The sequence below is a fragment of the Rhynchophorus ferrugineus genome, unplaced genomic scaffold (assembly GCF_030347505.1).
Source record: "Rhynchophorus ferrugineus isolate W39M unplaced genomic scaffold, kcgeb_rfMv2 rfM9, whole genome shotgun sequence".
In the NCBI taxonomy this organism is placed as follows: Eukaryota; Metazoa; Arthropoda; class Insecta; order Coleoptera; family Curculionidae; genus Rhynchophorus; species Rhynchophorus ferrugineus.
Genome location: NW_027472588.1, coordinates 6,397,147 through 6,419,651, shown reverse-complemented (window position 1 = coordinate 6,419,651; position 22,505 = coordinate 6,397,147). Strand labels below are relative to the sequence as shown.

Sequence of the window (22,505 nt, the reverse complement as noted above, 5' to 3'; positions counted from 1 at the left end):
TTAATTAGTATTTTGTATTGATATATATTGTGTTGATGATGCTATCTATATATTTGTATGTCTAATGCTTTTTTATGATCTTATCCGTTAGTGTATGAAGAAGTGATCAGAAAAGTCATATTTATAATATCCAATTTTTATATATTTTCACTTACTTTACAGAACCTGAAAGAACACTGCTACTTGCCGAAAAAGGAGTCGATATAAACGACATAAATAACTCGGAATCCATTACGGCTCATCCGAAGTTCTCTTTCATCGGTACCATGAATCCTGCCGGTGATTTCGGGAAGAAGGAGCTCTCGCCAGCTTTAAGAAATCGTTTTACCGAAATATGGTGGGATAATTCCTCGTTGACTGATTTACGTCATATCATCAAGCACACTTTAAAAGCGAAAGAGACGGATTTTGATATTGCTTCGAGTATGTGCGATTTCGTAAGTTGGTTTGGATGTAGTGACGTTGGGAAGAGGTACGATGTTTTTTTTTTGTTTTACATGTTTTTTCTTAGGTTGTTAATTCATTGATTTTAGATATACAGTTAGTATAAGAGACGTTATAACTTGGGCGAATTTCATAAATTTGGCGTCAAATAATTTAAATGCTATTGAGGCATATGTACATGGCGTGAATCTAGTTTTTCTGGATAGTTTTGGATCTGGAGTCACTAGCGCTGAGAGGTAATAAATTCATCGGTTATTCACAACGGCTCATTTCATGAATAACTTTTTTTTCAGTTGTAATGTTCTGGATAATTTCAAATCTAATTGTATCAAGCATTTGTTTCCCCGGCCAGACGCGATGTTTCTGAATGATAAAGAAAATGTGAGCAAGTATGGATGGGAAAAGATGAAATGTATTGTTAAAGAAGATATATCGAAAGGAGATTTCTCATTTACTGTAACTGATCAACAATTGGGCATACATCCATTTTACATCGGCATGGGCGAGGAAGAAACATCAGACGTCACGTTTTCTTTTGATGCTCCCACTACCAGATTCAACACTTTTAAGATTTTGAGAGGAATGCAGCTGAATAAGGCTATTCTTTTAGAGGGTAGCCCAGGCGTTGGTAAAACCAGCTTGGTGACAGCCCTGGCCAAAGCTACGAGACACAAAATATTCAGAATCAATTTATCCGATCAAACAGTTGAGTATTTATCGTATGGAACGAATTTCGCCATTTCTTTTATCATTATTTTAGGATATTTCTGATCTTTTTGGTGCGGACCTTCCTGTGGAGGGTGGAACCGGCGGCCAGTTTGCTTGGAGAGACGGTCCGTTGCTCCAAGCGCTCAAAGATAGGTGTTGGATACTCCTTGACGAGCTGAATCTCGCTTCGCAATCGGTGTTGGAGGGTCTGAATGCTTGTCTGGACCACAGGGGCGAAATTTTTATACCAGAATTGGGTAAAACTTTCTATGTTGAACCTGGTAAGTATATCACTAATTTTTCACTTTCCCGTTATTTTGATTCTTGGTAATTTTCAGGAACCCGATTTTTTGCTTGTCAAAATCCTATGAAACAAGGAGGCTCCAGGAGAGGTTTACCCAAGTCATTCTTGAACCGTTTCATTCAGGTGTACATTAGTCCATTCAATTCTGAAGACATGGAAGTGATTCTCTTGAAACAATTCCCGTCTTTGCCTAAAGAGTTGATTCAGGGAATGATACGGTTTAACTCTAAATTGACAAATGAGTTAGAGAGCCACAATTTCGGACTGAAGGGCTCTCCTTGGGAGTGTAATCTACGTGATTTGACCCGATGGTGCGAAGCGACGCTGTACCACTACAATTCCAACGGATCGCGCGAGTACAGCCCGGAAAGTACCGTCCAGTTAATTTATATGGACAGAATGCGATTGAGAGATGATAAAAAACGAGTGAAGGATCTTTTCGCTGAAGTAATGGGTCGTGAAATTAAGGGGTCCCAACCGGTAGCGTACATCAATAAAGAGAAAGTGTTTTTCGGTGATTCATCCATCGATAGATCGATCGTTGGACTCAACGAGAATGTTCTGGAGGATAAGGGGTATTTGATCTTGAGATGCCAGTTGGGGGCGCTGAGGAGTTTGAGTTATTGCGTCAATCAGAACTGGATGGCTATTCTGGTGAGTTTGCTTTGATGTTAACGTGGTATTATTTAACGGATGGTATTTTTTATTACAGGTTGGAAGTTCTGGCGTTGGCAAAAGTAGCGTGGTGAAGACACTAGCTAGTCTGGCCGGGAAAACATTGAGAACTTTACCGGTGACATCTGCGATGGATACGACGGACATCTTAGGAGGTTTTGAACAGGTATGTTTTTTTCTTGATCAATTTTGAAGTTTCATTGATTGTTGATTGAAAAATAAGGTTATTTAATTTTGTAGTTTATTTATTTATTTAAAAATTGTTTATTTGTTTTAAAAAAATTTACCATATTTTTGATAATTTCATTTTTAGTATGGATATGAAGCGTTATGAAGGGTTTGTCAAAGATTTATGATATGTCTTTTTTGACCAATGATGTAGTAGTTTCATTTGTTAAGAAGAAATATTAAATTTTTTTGAAGCATCATCTTAACAACTGACGGTTTTTGTTAAAAGAACATAAATTTATGGTAATCTAAAAAAGAAATTAATCTCAGCAAGCTTGTGCATATAGTGTTGTTAAATTTTCAAAAAATTATTTAAATTTTAATTCTATTGACACTTTTGTGTCTTAAATTTGGCGGTAAAATAATTTCGGTTAGGAGTTATTTGTAGAATATATAGTTTTCAGGTTTAAAAATAATTTTCAACACATAATTTTTTATTTTGAGCAACAAAAATCAAATTTCCTTAAAATAGGGCAGTTTCTGTCGACATGCCAATTTTAGATGTATGCTATATATAGTATGATCTGGTGTAATCTTTTTGATGACATTACGACAGCTTTGTACTTACTTCAAAGAAGGGATGGAATTATTTGGGTAGGGGGATTTTATTTTGCGTGAATGTCTTACAATATACATAGGTCATATCTTTTGATATACTTAATGTATGATAACATATAATTTTTTGTAATTATTCGATAAACTTGTTTTTTCAAATTTCCAAATATTTCCAGATTAGGGAAATTTCTCTAGAGGTGGCAACTCTTTCTCAGTGCCACCTATTATGGATCCCCGAAGTTGTTTTGTCAACAGCGTTTTGTTTTGTTTTTGATTGTGTTTTGTTTAGAAACACGCGTTTTCTGAGTTTGTTCTTTATATTTACGATAATTTCGATGAATGAATACAAATCCAGGACGTTCTATATATTTTATTTAATTAATTATCTTTGCGTAAAATGTAACAGTGGGTTTTTGAAATGTAACAATTTACCGATTAAGGAGTATTAAAACTGAGATTTTGCTCCTCGTTTAAGTAAAACGTTTTATTTTAAATTGACGTACATGGACAGACATCATACCTGATTTTATACAATATTTACAGTAGACAGTTAAACTATGTACATTTCTGGTTTTAGTATTGATATTTAGGCACATTGTTTAGTTTCAGTGTTTTTTTGGTTTAACATTTTTTAGCTGTTTTACTTTATACGCTTCGTGGTGGTGCAATGACAGATTTTTGGTTTATTAATGTGTGCAATTAGTTCGAATATAACATCGACATCAGCAGATTGTATTTGGAAATATCCTCTAGGTCTACATTCTATACTCCTACAGCGTTATTGCTTACCACATATTATTTAGGTTCGTTTTAAATACCGTCGTATCTTGTTTGGCATTGTGGTTAGTTGATTACCGGTGAATTTTTTTAAAAAATGGAACATAATTATACTACGACTTTCGATTGGCTTCGGGTTGGTTCGGATATAGTCGGAAAAGCTCGGACGAAGTCGGTTCTTGAGTTTACAATCATATTTTTTTGATTACTTGTACTAATATGCCTTGTTGAAGTAATATTTGTCAGTATATACGAGGGCTGTTTGATAAGTTTTCGGTCTAGTTCACAAATAACAAATACGAAATATAAAAATATACTGGAAATGTTTGTCGTGTTTTTCAATGGCCTCGAATTTAGCCGATTTAATCCGACTAGATCCGAACCGAGTTCACCCAATATCCAATCGTATTATAATCATCATTCGCTGTTTTTATTCCCAATCGGTCTGTTTCTAACATAACCCTAACTCTAATTTTAATATCACGGATCTGCTGATGTTGACATATGTCGTTCCCCTAAGAATAATCGCTCTACCTATGCTTTATACGGTTTATTCAATGACAAATGAGCGAACGCTGATCTTAACGTAGTGTTTTGGTCTTTTATTCTACCGACTAATGATATAATTCTTCAATTAATCCTAACAATTCCTTTCACTAACACATTTAAGGAGAAACCAAACAAAAGACGAACGTTACGGCCCTCTTCGATCGTTCAATTCCTAAGTTCAGTTGAGTTTCGATGACGCTTCGATTCGAATCGACCAATCACCAGAATTTAACGCAATTAGAAAGCGGCGGGGTGGGGGGTAATAATATAGTCAAGGCTGGCTACGATGGCGCAATATCGTTACTTGTATACATTAAACGTTCAAATGTACGGGGTGATTATATTCGGATTAAATAGTTTTGATATGTTGTTGGTTTTAAAGTAGTAAAATATTATGGTATTAGATAGAAAATCATTTATTAGTTGGTTTTGTTCCCTTTAGGCTCCATTTGGATTCTAGATTTCGCTGTGATATAGTTATTATATATCTGATAGTATAGTTTGATTAGATGCAATCAGAGACAGTTTCGAACAAAATGAGCTGACTCAGCTTGTTTCAGCAGAACAGTTTCATGTTAATAGTTTTTAAACTATCATATATCAAGTTTTTCGGTAATTACTTTTTGGTTTTTGTAACAGATTTGTGCGATACTGTCAAAAAAAAATTGTGCCAAACAGTCAATAACAGCCAAACTGTGGAGTTTTGCTCTTGAAAACTGCATTTTCATGTTTTATTAAAAGAAAAAAAGCTGCTGAAAGTTATCGTTTGCTGGTGATGGCTTACTGTGAGCCTGCTGTTTAGATAATTCAAATGTGGCGATTTCAATCCTAAGAAACTATTGGTAGTCCGAAAACGTTTGGGGCTGCGAAATTGTAGGAGTGATTGGATACTGCTATATTATACTGATCACTAAATACAACGAACGGTCAACTTAAACTGTGCATTCATCGAAAAACGTCCACAACACGTTCAAAGACTCTACTCTCCAGTACTCTCCATGCTTAGCTCCATCTGACTACTATATTTTTGTATCGGTGGGTCTCCGATTTCGAAGAGATTCGTTGAAAAAACGGCTCGATAAATGGCTTAGCTCAAATGGAATGGAATCCATAAATTGCCATGGAGCGATTGACGAAATGTTTGGAATCAAATTCATTGTTTTCTTTAGCGAGAAAATCGAAAAGCATTATCGACACATTGGAGTCTTATAGTCTCTATATAGTTAAATTTTTGATTAATTGCATCTTTTTCTTTTGCCATATTATGCAGAAATAACTAATCCAGCTCTAGCTTGTATATATATATATATATATATATATATATATATATATATATATATATATATATATATATATATATATATATGTGTGTGTGTGTGTGTGTGGATCATTAAAATCATCCATCCTTCTCATTTTATTCTAGTTAAAAAGAGACACAATGCTGTCTGATTATTTCGAACGCGTAAACGAATGAGTCTGTCAAAGTTGTCCGGTTGTCAGACATAAGGAGTCAGACATGCAAGAGGTTGTAACTCTAACCTATAAACTATTGTGGCTATATAATTAAGTGTAGTTTTTAGATGCGGCAACATTGCGACGTTTTGACGTCATAAATTTAGTTGACGTATGTACAAAATAACTTTGAATAGGCTATATAGTCTTTCCAATTAAACAGCCAATGCACGTCATAGATGACGTCGACCATACTGCCAAATGGAGTTTGAAAAATATATTTTTTGAAACGTCTTAAACTCCGAGTGTATTTTTACTTCTCATTTTACCCTAGTTAAAAAGAACTGCCGGAAAATCTTAAAGATGGGTACCACATCAATTGAATGACAGGCAAATGGAAAATCGATCGAAAATCGTCTGTGAATTCATGACTGGTGATGAGTGATTGGATTTATTTTAAAAACCTTAAGCGCGAAAAATCATAGTTATGACTTGGCGAAGTCGACGTATCGACTCCAAGGCCAAATCATTTTGGTAGCAGGACAATGTTCTGTGTTTGGTGGGACCAGAGTGGCGTGGTGTTTTACGAACTGCTGAAACTTGGTGAAACAGTTGATAGTAATCGCTACCGACAACAATGATGAGACAATGGAGCTTTAACCAGCAAAATCCAGACACCAGACAGGAAGTTACCACACGTTATACCTTTGAATGTACATAACATGTATTTTATTATGTCAAATTTCTAATAATTTCGGTGTTACTATCACCAGACATTTGAACGACAATATATACAACATCATTATAATATACACTTTAGTTTTCTAATGATACATATATGTTTTTGGCGTACGTTATGTTCGCGACGGAGCCCTAATTCATAACGATATCTTCTCGGCCGATTTCTGACGCTTAAATTCTGGTGGATTGGTCTCAGTCGTGTTAATCGTCGCTCTCGGTGGGTGATCGGTCCAGTTTCGGGCTCGGGAAGCACTGAGTGTCGATTCCGCCGTTCATCGCGTCCAGTGGCAGCACAGATCCAGTGGGACTGTCCGGCGACCAAAGACTCAAATCGGCGTTTCCCTGAAATAGAGAGATATTTGTATATTGAAGTGCTAGTTTCGTTTAAATTTTATTTTAGTGTCTTTTTAACAACCTATCTTGACTTTAAATAATATTAAGAGTCATTTTGTTTATATAGCTTTGTTTTGGAAGCATACCGACTAGTTTTCTGCCGATTAGTTTTCTGTCGACTAGTTTTCTGCCGATTAGTTTTCTGTCGACTAGTTTTCTGCCGATTAGTTTTCTGTCGACTAGTCTTCTGTCGACTAGTTTTCTGCCGATTAGTTTTCTGTCGATTAGTTTTCTGTCAACTAGTTTTCTGTCGACTAGTTTTATGTCGACTAGTTTTCTGCCGATTAGTTTTCTGTCGACTAGTTTTCTGCCGATTAGTTTTCTGTCGACTAGTTTTCTGCCGATTAGTTTTCTGTCAACTAGTTTTCTGTCGACTAGTTTTCTGTCGACTAGTTTTCTGCCGATTAGTTTTCTGTCGACTAGTTTTCTGTCGACTAGTTTTCTGCCGATTAGTTTTCTGTCGACTAGTTTTCTGTCGACTAGTTTTCTGCCGATTAGTTTTCTGTCGACTAGTTTTCTGTCGACTAGTTTTCTGTCGATTAGTTTTCTGTCGACTAGTTTTCTGCCGATTAGTTTTCTGTCGACTAGTTTTCTGCCGATTAGTTTTCTGTCGACTAGTTTTCTGCCGATTAGTTTTCTGTCGACTAGTTTTCTGTCGACTAGTTTCCTGCCGATTAGTTTTCTGTCGACTAGTTTCCTGCCGATTAGTTTTCTGTCGACTAATCGTAGCATCAAAACTAATCTTTACACAAGTTCTTTATTATAGAGCTTGTGTAATAAACAGTTTTTGTTTCTATTGATTGAGTTGTCATTTTTGTTGACTCTTGATTTTTTTTTGTATGTCCAGCCTATTAAATAAGGAAAGCTTTCATTATGAACAATTTATTGCAAGTAGAGCTATTTAGTCAGTTGTACGAATACTGCGCATTTAAAGGAACAAGACGAGATCTGTAGTAAAGGTTTATATCGCCGTTCAATAAGTCGCTACTTTTCGTCACCCGTCACTTTTCGATGCAGAAATGAATTATGATCGTACCAAGCAGCATTTCACTTACGATCTTTCGATTTTCCATTCTCCTGTCATTCAATTGATGTGGAACCTACTTTCCCATCTTTTGGATTTTCCCCATTACTTGTAATCGGTCGCTAATCATTTCTTGGGTCACATGTAACTCTTCCGCTAATTGTTTTTGAGTTTGGGCTGGGTCTTCATCCAATAACTCTTACAGTTTCGCATCTTCAAACCTTTTCGTCCTACCAGAACCTTCTTTGTCTTGCACATCGAAATCACCACTTTTGAATTTTCAAAACCACGCCTCACATGTTTTTAAGGTTGGAACATCACCGTAAGTTTCTACCAACAAACGATGACTTTCAGCGGCTTTTTGTTTTGACTAAATAAAAAATAGTAAAAATAGGTGCTGCAAATGTACGTTTTCAGGCACGAAAATTGACATTTTCAAAGATAGATAAATCTATGACGTGTTACGTTAGCAAAATATAACATGTATAGCTTTGAAGCTTGATGTCAGTAAAATAAAATGACATATGAGTCAAATCGTAACATAGCATACTTAAACCTAGCGACATGTGTTACGAAAACCGGTATTGACTTTCCGGTACACCTGGTAATTGTACTGTATATTTTTAAACCACGAAAAGATCAACTAAATGTTTTTAAGGCATCTTTCATATTACAGTCACGCCTGTCGAAAAGCTCATACGTCGCCGTTATAAAAAGTGATTCTTCCATGACATGATGCCGTTTAGCACGTGCCAAATTCGCTTTCATACACAGCAGAATTTCGGAGACTAGAACATGTATCCTAATTTACGGGGCCCGAAGCAGTTTCTTCTCAAAACTGACGTTTTATAATTTAGGGTCGGGATAGCGGCGGCGGGGGGGAATGGAGAACGAGGGGGATCCAACGTATGTGGTACGTGACGAAAATTCCGCAGTTGCGTGGGCTGGAAATGTCTTCGCTGTTGGCTTTAAAAATATTTAAAATATCTCCACCTATGTTTATGTTTTAGGGGGGTGGGCAAGGCGAGCGAATGAATATTTTTGGAATTAAAGGTCTTGAGTTTTACAATTTCCGAATTTGATTTATAGTGAAAGGAGCTTTTTTTAAAAATAATGTACTGTTTAAATACCCGCCTAATTGTTAGAAGAATTATTTTAATGTTAGTTGGTTTTTTGAGTTGATATCTTTTTAATTGCGAAATGAATTAATGTGTTGTGTTCGTTTCGATAATAACAACAGAAAAGTCATATCACCAACCAATTTCCGACATTTTAATATCTCATAATCAAATTAAAGCTTAAAATATGTATTAATAGCATAATTTAAAAATTTCAAAGCTTCGTTGTTTGTTGTTAATTTAGCCCATATGAAGGAAACTTAAATTTCAATATAACTTTACAGAAATATAACAACACAGAATCATTGGATGTTGTGTGAAGATTTAAAGGTTGTCTCCATGCTTCTTGGTCGACGCAAAAGATCTACAACGTTTTCATGTCCTATACGTGAGTGGGACAGCAGTTTGTAGACTCTTCTACTATCATTACGTATAGAGTTGAGCTTTATAAAACAATTTGTAAAAACTTTGTCTAAAGTTTATTGCTTCATGAAAGAAAATTTCGTCGAAAATTTATCCGGACCTAAACTATTTTATACGGACTAGTTTTATGCCGACCAGTTTTATACTGACTAGTTTTGTGCTGATTAGCTTTTTGCTGATTAGCTTCATGATGACTAGTTTTATGTCGACTAGTTTTATGACTACTAGTCTTATGCCGAATAGTTTTCTGTCGACTAATTTTCTACCGATTAGTCTTATGCCGACCAGTTTTCTGTCGACTAGTTTTTTTCGACTTATTTTCTGCCGACTAGTCTTCTACCGAATAGTTTTCTGTCGATAAGTTTTCTACCGATTAGTCTTATGTCGACTAGTCTTCTACCGACTAGTTTTCTGCCGACTAGTTTTCTGTCCGACTAGTTTTCTGCCGACTAGTCTTCTACCGAACAGTTTTCTGTCGATAAGTTTTCTAGCGATTAGTCTTATGCCGACTAGTTTTCTGTCGACTAGTTTTCTGCCGACTAGTTTTCTGCCGACTAGTTTTCTGTCGACTAGTCTTATGCCAACTAGTCTTCTACCGACTAGTTTTCTGCTGACCAGTTTTCTGTCGACTAGTTTTCTGCCGACTAGTCTTCTACCGAACAGTTTTCTGTCGATAAGTTTTCTACCGCCTATTTTTCTGTTGACTAGTTTTTTTCGACTAGTTTTCTGCCGACTAGTTTTCTGTCGACTAGATTTCTGCCGAATAGTCTTCTACCGAATAGTTTTCTGTCGACTAGTTTTTTTCGACTAGTTTTCTGTCTTGTTTTATAAATCCCACTGTATAGGGAGAAGCTACGTAGGCAGTAACGTAATTATAGTTTCGCGATGTTACTGTTAGTGTCGGTGCGTGCCAAATATAATAATTCGATAAACAATTGACGACTTCTACCTTACGAGCATGCGCATAGAGTACACCACTTACATATAATATTTAATTACCATTGCACTGTCGGGATGCGCGGGCATGGGTGGCTTCAGACACGCTATCTCTGGAACGGTGGTCCGCCGAGGGGGGTCGGGCGGTGTGGGAACGGGGGGCGGCCCAATCCAAGCCGGCACCCAACCGCAGCAGGCGTCCAGGGCGGCCTTACGTAAACCCCTGTGTAGAACCAGGAACAGCGTTGGGTTGACGATTGCGTGGACGTAGGATATGTGAAGAGTAATCTGGAAAGAGTAATATTGTTAATAGCGCTCATTAAATTTCATACTATTCCAGATAAACCATAGTGCGCAATTTAAGATATATCTCTTTTAATAGGTTAGATCACTTTAATATAGAGTCACAAAAATATTGATTTATAATAATAATGTACTATTGACGTTTTTAAAAATATATTTATTTTGAAATTAAAAGTGGGATTACTAAGATTTTACCATAAGTAAAAACACAACAATTCATTCTACGCCATTTTAAGTCACACACCTACCAGAAGCGCTACGAAACATTGACGTCACTTACGGTTTCTTAACCATCATTTGAACTTTTTAGCACACTTCGATTTTATTTGGATTATTTATCTTATATTTCACAGTTAAAAAAACGGGTTTGTGCAACCAACGAATTTGCCTACAATCAATTAGTCGATATGACTGTACTCTGTAACTTTTTGACTTTTATAGAATTGAAGTGACTGGGTATTCTAGACGCACTAACTATGAAATGTGCTTGAATATTGAAGAACATTAGGTAAAAATATTATAAGTAGTAGTACTTGAAGAAAGAAAATTAATAAATGCAGGCAATAACTCTAAAGAGTAGCCAATAATAGTATGATCACCATTTGGGACTGTGGAAATGGTATTTTTGAAAGCGCAAATGCTCTATATTTGCTAAGACAAATTGTTTCGTTGGCAAAACTACTGAAACATTTTATGATGATAATTTGAAGATACAAATGCAAAATTTATGTAGTTGAATAAAATTATTAAATACTCATATACACAATGAACAAAACAGATAAGGCACAACCTCAAATGTTAGTTATCAACAGTGTTATTTAGTCCAAGACCTAAAAAAAGTTTAAATTATATACATTTGATGGTGAAGGTCTGTATTGTATCAAATTACCTAAATATGTCTTACCTAAATATTTAGGTAAGACATATCTTTAACATCTTTAACAAGTTATAACATTTGGTTCATACATTGTCAATCAACGTTGTAAGTATTATTCGAAATGTTTAAAATTTCTTTTTGCCATACTAGACATACTAAGCTGTATAAACTTGATAAAATTTCATTGTTCAATGAAATAAGCGTCACTTACTCTTAAGTGAAGCAACTGCTTCCTACACTATGAAATATCCACTTGATGGATTCATTTCCAAAATACGATGATTTTTAGGCAAATCTCCCAACATATTTTGACAGCTTTTGAATGCACTACACCACCCTCTACTCTTTTACTGTGGTCTCTAGTGTATTATGTTCAGATTGATTCCGTTTAATATTTTAAAGTTCACGCAGTTGCTACAGACAAAATTTGAATATACACTAATGAACCGGCGTTGCCGGTTTTTATATTTTTCCCCAACATAAAATAAATTTAATTCAATCGCATTTTTACGACACAATTTTTTTAATACGAGGAAATCGAGATCATGCCTCGTGCCCGTTGAAGTGAGTCAGGTGGCATCTATAAATTTTATTAAGATGTCACTTGTTCCGGATTTTAGTGGATTTATTACAATCCTCTGAATTGGATCCGTTATTTCTTCGATATCCATTGTGATAGGCGTGTGATTTATAGCTTTCCCTGATTATTAGCTGATTATCATCATCGCGTAACAGTGTAGCGAGGATAACGGTTTGGTCTTGATATTTTACGAGTAATTTTTCATTTTTTATGAGATATAAATATTGCTTGTTTGGCAATGTTATAAGTTATAGTTAATAATGTGAAAACTGTTGTGAATTGATTTTGAGGAACTTATAATAGAATCCAAACTAACTTATCCTTGCAACAACAGGTAGTTGAAAAAATACTCTACGGCTTGTACACAATTCTTCATAATAAGTTTACAGTAAAATTATTTAACGTTTTTGCTAATTTTTGTTATATAACACATAGGCTGAACAGTCCCGGACCCAACACATAGATGGCGCTAGATTTATTGCACTCACTTTTTCGGTTAGTACTAATCTTCAAAAGAAAACTGTTAAAATTTCATGATATTCTACTCATATGTTTGTGAGTTATTGTGTAAGAGTGACACTACTTGGATAAAAAACGATTTCGTGTTTTAATTTTACACTGCTTCTTGATGGGAAAAATATCTTTCATATTCATCTCATAGGCAAAACACTGACGCTGGAATGATTGTGTGGCTTTTGATGGAGATTACGTTCCTGTTAAAGCTAATTTCGAACAAAAATAATGGCTTTTTCTTTGTTACGCCCGGGACTTTTCAGTCCATGTGTTATTGTGCGTTGTGTATTAAAAATAATTTAAAAAAGTCTTTTATTTTAGAATTGGTTGCACGGATAATGAAGCGAATACTGTACCATCTGATGATTGATAAATATTCCTATTTCTCATTCATCAATGTGTAGGAACAATGGTCATTTTTCTTACTACATATCTTTGCGTGCTGTAAATACACAGTGGTATTACAATAACAAGTGTAAGGAATTTAATAGGCATGTTAAGCTATCTATTTTCTTTTTTCACTTTATGTGACAACTAATCAATGATAATTGACAGTATTGTCAAGTTATTGTTTTATAAATTTGAACATTTTTAAAACTAGGCCCTAGATTGCGATACTCTGCTACAGTAGGGCTATTTTCAGTCAGATATGTTACTGTATTCTAAGAAGTTAGTCATCTATATTATTTCTTTATGAGCCAAGGGAGCAAAATACGAGTATAAAGCGTCGCAACACGTATACCCGGGAATCTTATAATATCTCGGTGCTTAAATGTTTCAAGAAAACGTAGTCGTAACCCTGACAAATAATATAAGCCGGGGGACAATGTAGCATATATTAACGATATCTCGGTAAACTTTAAAAAATGGATGATTTATATTGCGAGTCGTAAAACTTTGTTTATACTACACTGATTTGAATTGCAAAATACTTAGACATATTTGAATACAGAAAAAAACAGAAGGTTTTTCTTTTTATGTATAAGATTTATCATTAAATTTCTCTACCATTAAGCAGATACGGCAGTTTTATATGTTTGACCTGTGTGAGGAGTTTTCAGCTAAATAACACATGGACTGAAAAGTCCCGGAAGGAAACGCGTTTTTTTTTGTTCATAATTGCTTTATTTATCAACGTAATCTCCATCAGGAGCCACACAATCATTCCAGCGCCGTTCCAATATTTCAATACCACATCTGTAGAACGATTTATCTGTTATCTCAAAGTAATCCTCAGTTTCAGCGATAACCCCTTCATTCCAGCGTAATTATTAGTGGTGAGTAGTTTTTTCGGGTCTGTGAAAAGCCAAAAATTGTTGGGAGCCAAATCTGGCAAATACGGTGGATGCGGCAGCAATTTCAGACTTCATACGCTCCAATAACGTTATATAATATTCAATGTTGATGGTATTTCCCTTCTCAAGATGGTCGATGAGTATTACACCACGCACATACCAAATTAGGGAGGCCAAAACCTTTCCAGCCGATTGTTGTGCTTTCGGGCGCTTTGGAGGTTCACCAGTTCCTGTCCACTCAGATGTCAATGGTTTTGATTCCGGAGTAAAGTGATGGATCCATGTTTCATCTATTGTCACACATCGATGCAAAAATTCCGGTTTGTTACGTTGAAACATGGCACCAAACAAACACAGCTCAGAATCTTCAACACGTTCTTGTTTTTGGTCAACAGTGTGCAAACGGCTTCCAGTTTGAACAGTGCTTTCTCATAGTCAAATGCTCATGCAAATTTAACACCAACACGTTCTTTTGATTTCTTTACTATGTTAGCTAACTCACACAATTTAACTTTTAGACCGTTCAAAACGAATTTTTCTGGATTTCTTTGCTGTTTTCTGGCGTTACCTTTGATCGTCCATTGCATTCTGCATTATCGGTATCTCTACGACCACGTTTGAAGTCAGCAAACCATTATTGTTGTTTCTGGTGTTGTGGAGTATTTATGACACTTTTCAAACATTTGCTTCGCTTGAACGGTATTTTTTTCTATCAAGAAACGCAGTGTAAAATTAAAATTCGAAATTGTTTTTGATCCACTGTTCTCAAAATAATAAAAGTAGTGTCACTCTTGGCATAATAACTTTCAAACTTATGAGTAGAATATCATGAAATTTTAACAGCATTCTTTTGAAAGTTAGTATTAATTGAAAAAGTGGTGAATACAATAAAACTAGCGTCATATATGTGTCTGTTAGTGACTTAAATTTTTTTAGATTCATGTGAAAATCATATCATTGTGATTCATTGTGATTTCAAAATGAATATGTGATATCATTCTCTATTACAGACAAAGTGTAGAAATTGGTTTTATTCCATCAGCTTGAAGGTTTGAAGGCAATGTTTGCAAGGAAACGTGTGAACGAAGGGACTTTTAGTTGCAGGACCTGTGAACAGTTTCTGCAGAAATACCTTGAGATAATATCATCCGCAAAGCCTCCATATTCATGGTTAGAAGTGGCATCATTTGAATGTTGAATGAAAATTATTTAAAGAAGTAAATATGTTCACAATATGATTTTTCAACGTTACAGTTCTCAGTTATATTTCGAGAAAATCATAAACATTCATTTGGAGGCTTAAATAGGAGGTACTAACTTTATCGGTTATATGTATCGGACAATACCCCGTCTAGTTTGTGGACATTTTTATAAGGTATTTTAAAAAGATAGCATTTTTAATAAAGAATTAGTTTTTACAAAAAAGTAGAACAGCGGAAATGTATTCGAGGTCTTCATGCTTCAGCATTAAAAACACCCAGTATGTTTTATAAAGTTAGAGACAAGCGTTTACAGAGGTTCTATCGAAGGATCAGCTATAAATTAGTTTCCAAGCTAATGTTTGAGGTTCCCGAGATTTATGCGTCATAGACGCGGTAGTTTGTGGTATCCTGCAAATTATTTATCTCCTTCAACCAAGGTTTTAATCAATTTCACTACATTTTCGAAACTTTTTAGTACGCCATACAATGTATCGATATAATATCACTCGTAACAGAATTTCTCTATTTCGTCCCCTCGATGCACAAATGGAATTTCGAAGTTTCAAACTCGAAACTTAATTTATGGCCGACACGCCGAAATTGGGCCACATGTAAGAGTTGTTTGTTCAATCCTAAGGTAGACTGTAAACGGGAATTCTTTCAAGAGAAGTTCAAGTTTGGTTTCTTTGTTTTAACTTAACTTTAACTTATTAGGCAAGTTATTTTATATTATATACGTCCAGTACAGAAAATATTCCGCATTCTTACATAATAGAAAATGATTTGTGATATTATATCTTCAGATTCTGAGTATTTTCTTTTATAGTTATTAATAATACATAAAAGTTATTTGGAACTTTATAAACTATTCAGTTGATGAAACTTTGCTGAGTTTTATGTACAAAATGTCAATCGTGATGGTATGAACGAACTTAAAAATTTGTATGCCCGAGCATTGACGCATCATCAGAATATGCGACAGCAGTGTTGCCAACTTGTGCAGAATTTTCCAATTTGTGGGGATTCTCCACATTCTTAGATAATAGAAAATTATTTGTGATATTATATCTTCAGATTCTGTTTATTGCCTTTTATAGGTGTTAACAACTTATAAAAGTTATATGGGGCTTTAGGAACTATTAATTTGATGAAATCGTCAACTTTGTTGAGTTTTATGTCCAAGATATCGGTTATTAAGAATGAACTTAAAAAATTGCAAGCAGTCCAAGCATGGGCGAATTATTAGATGTGACAGCAGCGTTGCCAACTTGTGGATAATTTCCCATTCTGTGGGGAATTTCATGTTGATTGGGATTCGACTAAATAGAGATAATATAGTGTCTTTAATGGCAGCGTGGTGGGGATTAAGAAATTGGGCGGCAGTGTCAGGTTTAACCCATTATGAAAAATGCTTGCAAACAAAATATGGAAAAATGCTTAAAATATAAAGAATGGTTGAGACTTGTTTCATTTTTTAAAATAATTTTCAGAGGAATTTGTGGGGAATCATCAAATGTTTCTCCCCAATTTAGGGAATTTAACTTGGTTTATTGTTGAATTGGTATTGGCAACCCGATGTGACAGATTACGTCACATCTTCGCCCATTTTAAAAATTATCGTTATGGATTTCTATTGAAGATAAGACCGATAAACTTTCCTCAGCGATTTTCTTTCTTTTCTCTTTTTTTCGGGAAATAACAGACCGCGTTGTCAAAAATATCAAAATAATCTTCAAACTACGCATGAAACTCAGCTTAAACTCTCAAATAACTTTCAGACAGCTTAACGGTCGATGAGTGAACTGTTTCCAGATATTTACATGGAATGGAAAATATACAACAGGAAGGAAAACGGCTATTACATGAATTAACTGAAAACTCCATTACGAACCGTTTTAACATTGTGGTTTCTTCGCATGTTAGATATGAAAGAAGCGTTTTATTATGGCATGTTTGACGATGAAAAGTGTATCTACTACGACAGTCCCAAGCGCAAAAAGTCATCAGTTAGTCCAATAGAGCCATCTACATTGACACCAGAGTGGTTCTTTACACCATTACAAGCTGTTGAAATCAAATGGAATTGCTACTGCAGATATTTACCTGCAGATTATTATTTTATTTATTATATTGAAATGTTGAAGTGCGAAAAGGATATTGCGATATAACTAGAAAGATTTGCTTTTGATTGATTTTGTTTCATATTTTTTTACCAATTTTTTTCAGTAAATGCTCTTTTAATGTGAAAAAATGACCAGAATACATATAAGCACTTATGTTATACAACCAAACATTTCTTTATGTGACATTGCTTGCTGGGTACTTATTTTTAGGGATAATATAAATTTCAGCTTCAACTATCATTGACAATCATATTGCTTTCCGAAACTCCACATGTCAGACAACGAAAGCGTATTTCCCATCAATAACATACACTTGGTTATATAAAACTGGAGATACTACCAATTTCTGTTAAAATTTTATGATTTTCAATTTTTTGTTGCCGTATTTTGATGATGACCAAAGCAATATGTCGATATGGATGAAAGAACGCTTATTCTTTTATTGAAAAAGCTTTCGATATTCCTAGGTCGCACTCTGTATGTCGCCGAAGTATTTTCTTCGAATCGCCGAGCTCTAAACTTGAAACTTCACTTTCCTATTTGAATGCAGGATTGTTCTGGAGACGTCTGGATCGTTCAAGGGCTAAGTGCTACTTTGTTTATTCAATCGTAAAAATTTTATTACTGCTCCAAAGCAAAGCAAAGTTTCTCACTCTCGGGCATCCATAATGCATCGGTATTTTTATTTTAGGCTATAACAGTGTTTAGGTTTTATTACAATATACTTTATTTATTACATAATATATAACATATATATTTTAAATATAATTTATAATATAATTAATTTCATGTTTGGAAAGAAATAAGTTAGAGAATAACCTTTCAAATTTCAACCGAAAGGCATTACTTTTAGTACCTTCAAAGCGCTTTAAAAAGAGGGATACTTATAAGGGATTTTAATTAAGTTTTACTTATTTTAACATACAAATTATATGATTGTTTTACTTACTTCGTGTCCAAGTGGATTGCTTCCCACTATGGGATGGTTGATGAGGGTGACGAAGAACAGTGGCCCCCAAAAGAGGACGTACGCTGCCGTGATAATGAGGAACATTTTTACCCTTTGTACGCCATCTCGTTCCATCTTTCTTAGGTACTCCCTCATTCTTCTGTGCTCCTCAACGGCACTGTTACGCTCCTGACGAAAGAAATGGAAAATTAATTATATTTAAAATAAAATAGTGTTTTTATTTGCAGAAAAATCACATTATATTTTGTCTAGTATTAAAATTGCGATATTTTGTACTGAAAAATATATTTGACAGTATTGGGAAAGGTGGACTCATTTTCGTTTGAAGTGACGTCAAAGATGAAGACCAACAAACAATATTTTTATAGTTTTCCTTTATAATGGCTAAAATATCAATTGAAAATCAAGCGGAGTTTTGGTCTCTCGTATTTTGCTTTGGTAATTTCGATGTTAAAAATACACTACCCTCTGAAATGTTTCACAATAAAATCAAGGAAATGGCATAGTCTGACCGTTGTACAAGCGCTGTCTGGATACAAAAAGAAGCTGGATGTATGAATTCTATGCCAGTTAAACCAAGAAAACCTGAAAATCTTTGAATGACAACAAAATTGAACTGTTGCTGAACCATATGGCGACTGGCGTCAAGCTAAAATAGTCAAGCCGAGATTGATGGCCAAGAAATCTCTGTTTTTTGTTGGGCCTTATTAGCAAGCTTCTTTTACTGCTAATCTCTTAATTCTAATCTGTGTTGTGAACAATTGGCCATACTGAATGGAACAATTATCCAGTTAAGAGAACGAGAGGTTAACTTTGGTCCCTAGGACAGGTATTATACTTTGCTAGCAAGTCGTCAGAAATTTCAGGATATTAGTAGAGAGGTTCTTATGCGTCCACCTTATAGTCCAGACCTGGCACCAAGTGATTACTACCTGTTCATGTCCATAGAGAACTGTTTTTCTGGTGAAAAATTCACGTCATTAGAGGTTTATGAAAACTGACTGTTCTTTTGCCAATAGAGATAACAGCTTCAACGAAAAATGTATAATGGAACTACCTTCAAAGTGATGGCGCATATTTCAGGCAAATATAATAGATTTCTATAATTTTAATAATGATATCGGTGTATTATTTAATATAAAATAACCCTTAAAACAACATCATTTATTCAAACGTTTTTTTATAACATCTTTATTAGATAATCTTAGTACAATATTAATTGTAAATTAATTTATTACTACATTTCATTTGTACTTGGATTAATTCACAACAACGACGAGTGCGAGAAAATACATCAATATGTATTCCTCAATTATAAAATTATAATAACTTATAGCTATAGTTTACACTAAATGTATACACTTTATATAAGTTCGTGTGGTCTGGTTAGATTCAATCTCCTGTCATCCTGCATGCTGTCCAGCAGTTGTATTGCTTCCACGTTAGTATGATTTAGTAATCTTCTTTCGTGTTTTAATGCAAAATCTTGGATAACTTCGCAAATTTCCAGGTCATCGTGCAGTTCTTCGTTGGTTACGTAACGATAAGCATTGGTAATCAATCGAAGGACCTTATTTTGACAGCGTTGGATTTATTCAAACATATATAATTAACTATAAATTTCATAAATATAAATACTGTCGCTACTAATTTGGCCAGCTACTGTATGTTGAAATGTATTTTGAAGCCATAAATATTGAAATGTATGTGTTAGTATTTCAATTTCATATTTTAATTATAACTAATTGAGATGCTTTATGTAATTCCAATATAATAACCAACTAATAAATAACTGGAAATAATTCCCAGTCACATTTTCCGAAAAAGAACACTTTTCCAGTTCATACGTCTTATTTCTTTCTATATCTTTCTACTATTTTCACAATGTCTGTTAATGATTTGTTCCTATACTCGAGAGCACTTTTTCAACTTTGACAAATTACATTTGGGAAAAGTTAATCGAGTTATATAAAAAGGGAAACGCGCTTTGTTGTCTGTTTTAAGTATATTTTCCTTTCGCCGTGACGTTTCATTTATGGCCCCCCGTCTTCCGCGGCGAATCGATATATCGTCGCTGTCTTTCGAGAGATGGAATTCACCTTCTCTTTGTTACCGTGCGGATTCCTCTATCAAAACGTGTTGATTTAGGTCGGGTGTTCGACCCCCCCTTCTAATAAACCTGTTATGGGACCGAGCAGAACGGTGACACACGGAATTTTTGCAGAAACCTAATTTACCATTTTCCTTTATAAGGATTTATTACGTTTGTATAATAAAATTCTCGTCCGGATATCGAGGAAATCAGTTTTAGTCGGTGGAAATAAGTTAATTTTAAGAAGCCGGGTTTTCTTTTCGTTTTTTCTTTTGTTAATTCTGCGTTAAAACATAATATCTGTGTAAAAGTAATTTCGAATTTGTTATTTGGAGCATGTATATATATATATATATATATATATATATATATATATATATATATATATTAAAATTATTTAATTAATACATTGTTACTAGTCGTTTTCGTCTAACCTACAATTTTCCTTTATGATAACTTAAATCTAGGTATATAACTAGGAGGACCCATCGGCCCTAACTCAGTCTCTGGTGAAATAATGTTTATACATGTCACTGCTGAATTTTTTACACCTCCCTACACAATACTATACAAGATCAGATTGTTTGATTCTTTTGAGTCTGTGTCCTGTTCTTGTGGTATCCAATAGCTGCAATACTTTAATATTCCGATGAGAATGGAGTCTTTCCTCATTCCCCCTTGCATTTCCCTTGATTTCTTAACTGACTGTGGGTATCTGAAGGTCTCGATGTAGGTAATCAGTCCTTGCTTTGGGTGCACCCACAATACTTCTCAGGACTTTGTTCCGAAAAATTTGTATTTATGTCACTCTTTGCAGAACATCCCCATAATTGAACTCCGTATGCCCGTATATATGTATGTATATAGGTTTCAGTATTTGCTTATATAATAGCAATTTATTATGTACTAGTAATTGTGATTTTCCTCCAATTAGCCAGTACGTTTTCCTATATTTCAATTCCAGTTCTTTTCTTTTCTTCTTTATATGTTCCTTCCAGTGAAGTTTTGCATCGAGATTCATTCGGAGATATTTAGCGTTGTTGCTATATGGAATGATAGTACTATTTAGTGTTATTGGTGCTTGTACTGTCTGATTATAGGTGAACGAACATGCACAGATTTACTTTTATTAATTATTATTTTCCAAGCTTGTGTCCAATTATTTATATTGTCACTTGCTTGTTGTAATTTTCGTGAGGCTTCGTCACTATTGTCTCCGACAGCTATAATCGCAGTATCATCAGCAAATATAGCCATCGTAATATTTTCTATTTGTGGTATATCACAAGTGTAGAGTAGATAAAGCATTGGTCCCAGTACACTTCCATAAAAAGGTTGTATTAGGTGGTTGTATGTATTTTGGTATTTTTTTACTTTAACCCTTTACTAGAAGCGTTATTGGGGGTCCATATGCACCCACCAGTTAAAAATCGATATAATAATATAAAAAAGACAAAATTAACATATAAATGGATTAGTGTTGTATTAAAACAAGTTTTATATAAAAATATAAATCGACCAGTTTTGTTGACGCAGTGGTAAAGGCAATAGAACGGTTCTCCTTACTGTTGCGATTGTCGCTAGTTCGAGTCCTGCTGGGACATTGTGATTGTTCTTAGCTCAGAGTGTAAAAACAAGAAAAATGATCCCAGTCACGCTAGTAACCAGGCTAGGTAAGACCGGATTTCTTACGTATGGTGTATATATATATATATATATATATATATATATACCAAATTTTCTCAATAACCATTTACCATTTTATCATTTATTATTTTCTATTCCAAAGCAGATATACTGCAGTTTTTCTAGACGTAGCAAAAAAATCTTTAATTGCAATAAGTAATGCTGTTTTTGGTTTGTTGTGAACAATTGTGACATCCTTCTTCCTCTCTTGTCCAAATTTCATTCTTCAAGCTTCAAACTTTTATTTTATTTGGTTGGTACTTCCTATCGAAATATATTTTTTCTAATCATAACCTTGAGTTGTACGTTATATACTTTTAGATTTACTGAGTTCATTCTAAAGCTGAATTATACGGGTCATATCTATCCCCTGCAAGTTTTTAATAGATGCACAGTAAATTTTTATCGCTTTATTCAAGAGATAATTGCCGTTATTTAACTCAATCGGTTCGTTTCGCGAAGATAATTCTGGTAAATTATAAGTTAAAATCAATTAAGTTAAATTAAATATCCCAATTGTTTCCCGCTTTATCTTTG

The 22,505-nt window shown here is 34.5% G+C and overlaps 2 protein-coding genes across 2 annotated transcripts in view; one reads left to right on the top strand and one right to left on the bottom strand.

The window, feature by feature from the left end:
- LOC143201981 (midasin) overlaps positions 1–22,505 on the top strand; it is a 216,725-nt gene that overhangs the window by 8,950 nt on the left and 185,270 nt on the right. The window contains exons 13-18 of the mRNA XM_076413235.1: positions 163–472; positions 534–680; positions 738–1,149; positions 1,205–1,433; positions 1,491–2,110; positions 2,169–2,297. Coding sequence (XP_076269350.1) covers positions 163–472; positions 534–680; positions 738–1,149; positions 1,205–1,433; positions 1,491–2,110; positions 2,169–2,297 — 1,847 coding nt within the window. The remainder of the gene's footprint in view (positions 1–162; positions 473–533; positions 681–737; positions 1,150–1,204; positions 1,434–1,490; positions 2,111–2,168; positions 2,298–22,505) is intronic.
- On the bottom strand, positions 10,269–22,191 carry LOC143202662 (uncharacterized). The gene is made up of 3 exons (XM_076414317.1): positions 22,081–22,191; positions 18,170–18,358; positions 10,269–10,615 (listed from the first exon to the last, which is right to left on the bottom strand). Exons 1-3 carry the CDS (start codon positions 22,189–22,191, stop codon positions 10,370–10,372), a joined length of 546 nt encoding a protein of 181 aa, XP_076270432.1. The 3' UTR covers positions 10,269–10,369.

Excerpts from the sequence above, each read along its gene's own strand:
- LOC143202662 (XM_076414317.1), bottom strand. The coding sequence starts at position 22,191 with ATGAAATTTGGACAAGAGAGGAAGAAGGATGTCACAATTGTTCACAAC. Across the intron at positions 18,359-22,080 it reads CTACGTCTAGAAAAACTGCA|GAGCGTAACAGTGCCGTTGA; the intron begins GTATATCTGCTT and ends TTCTTTCGTCAG. Across the intron at positions 10,616-18,169 it reads GCAATCCACTTGGACACGAA|ATTACTCTTCACATATCCTA; the intron begins GTAAGTAAAACA and ends TACTCTTTCCAG.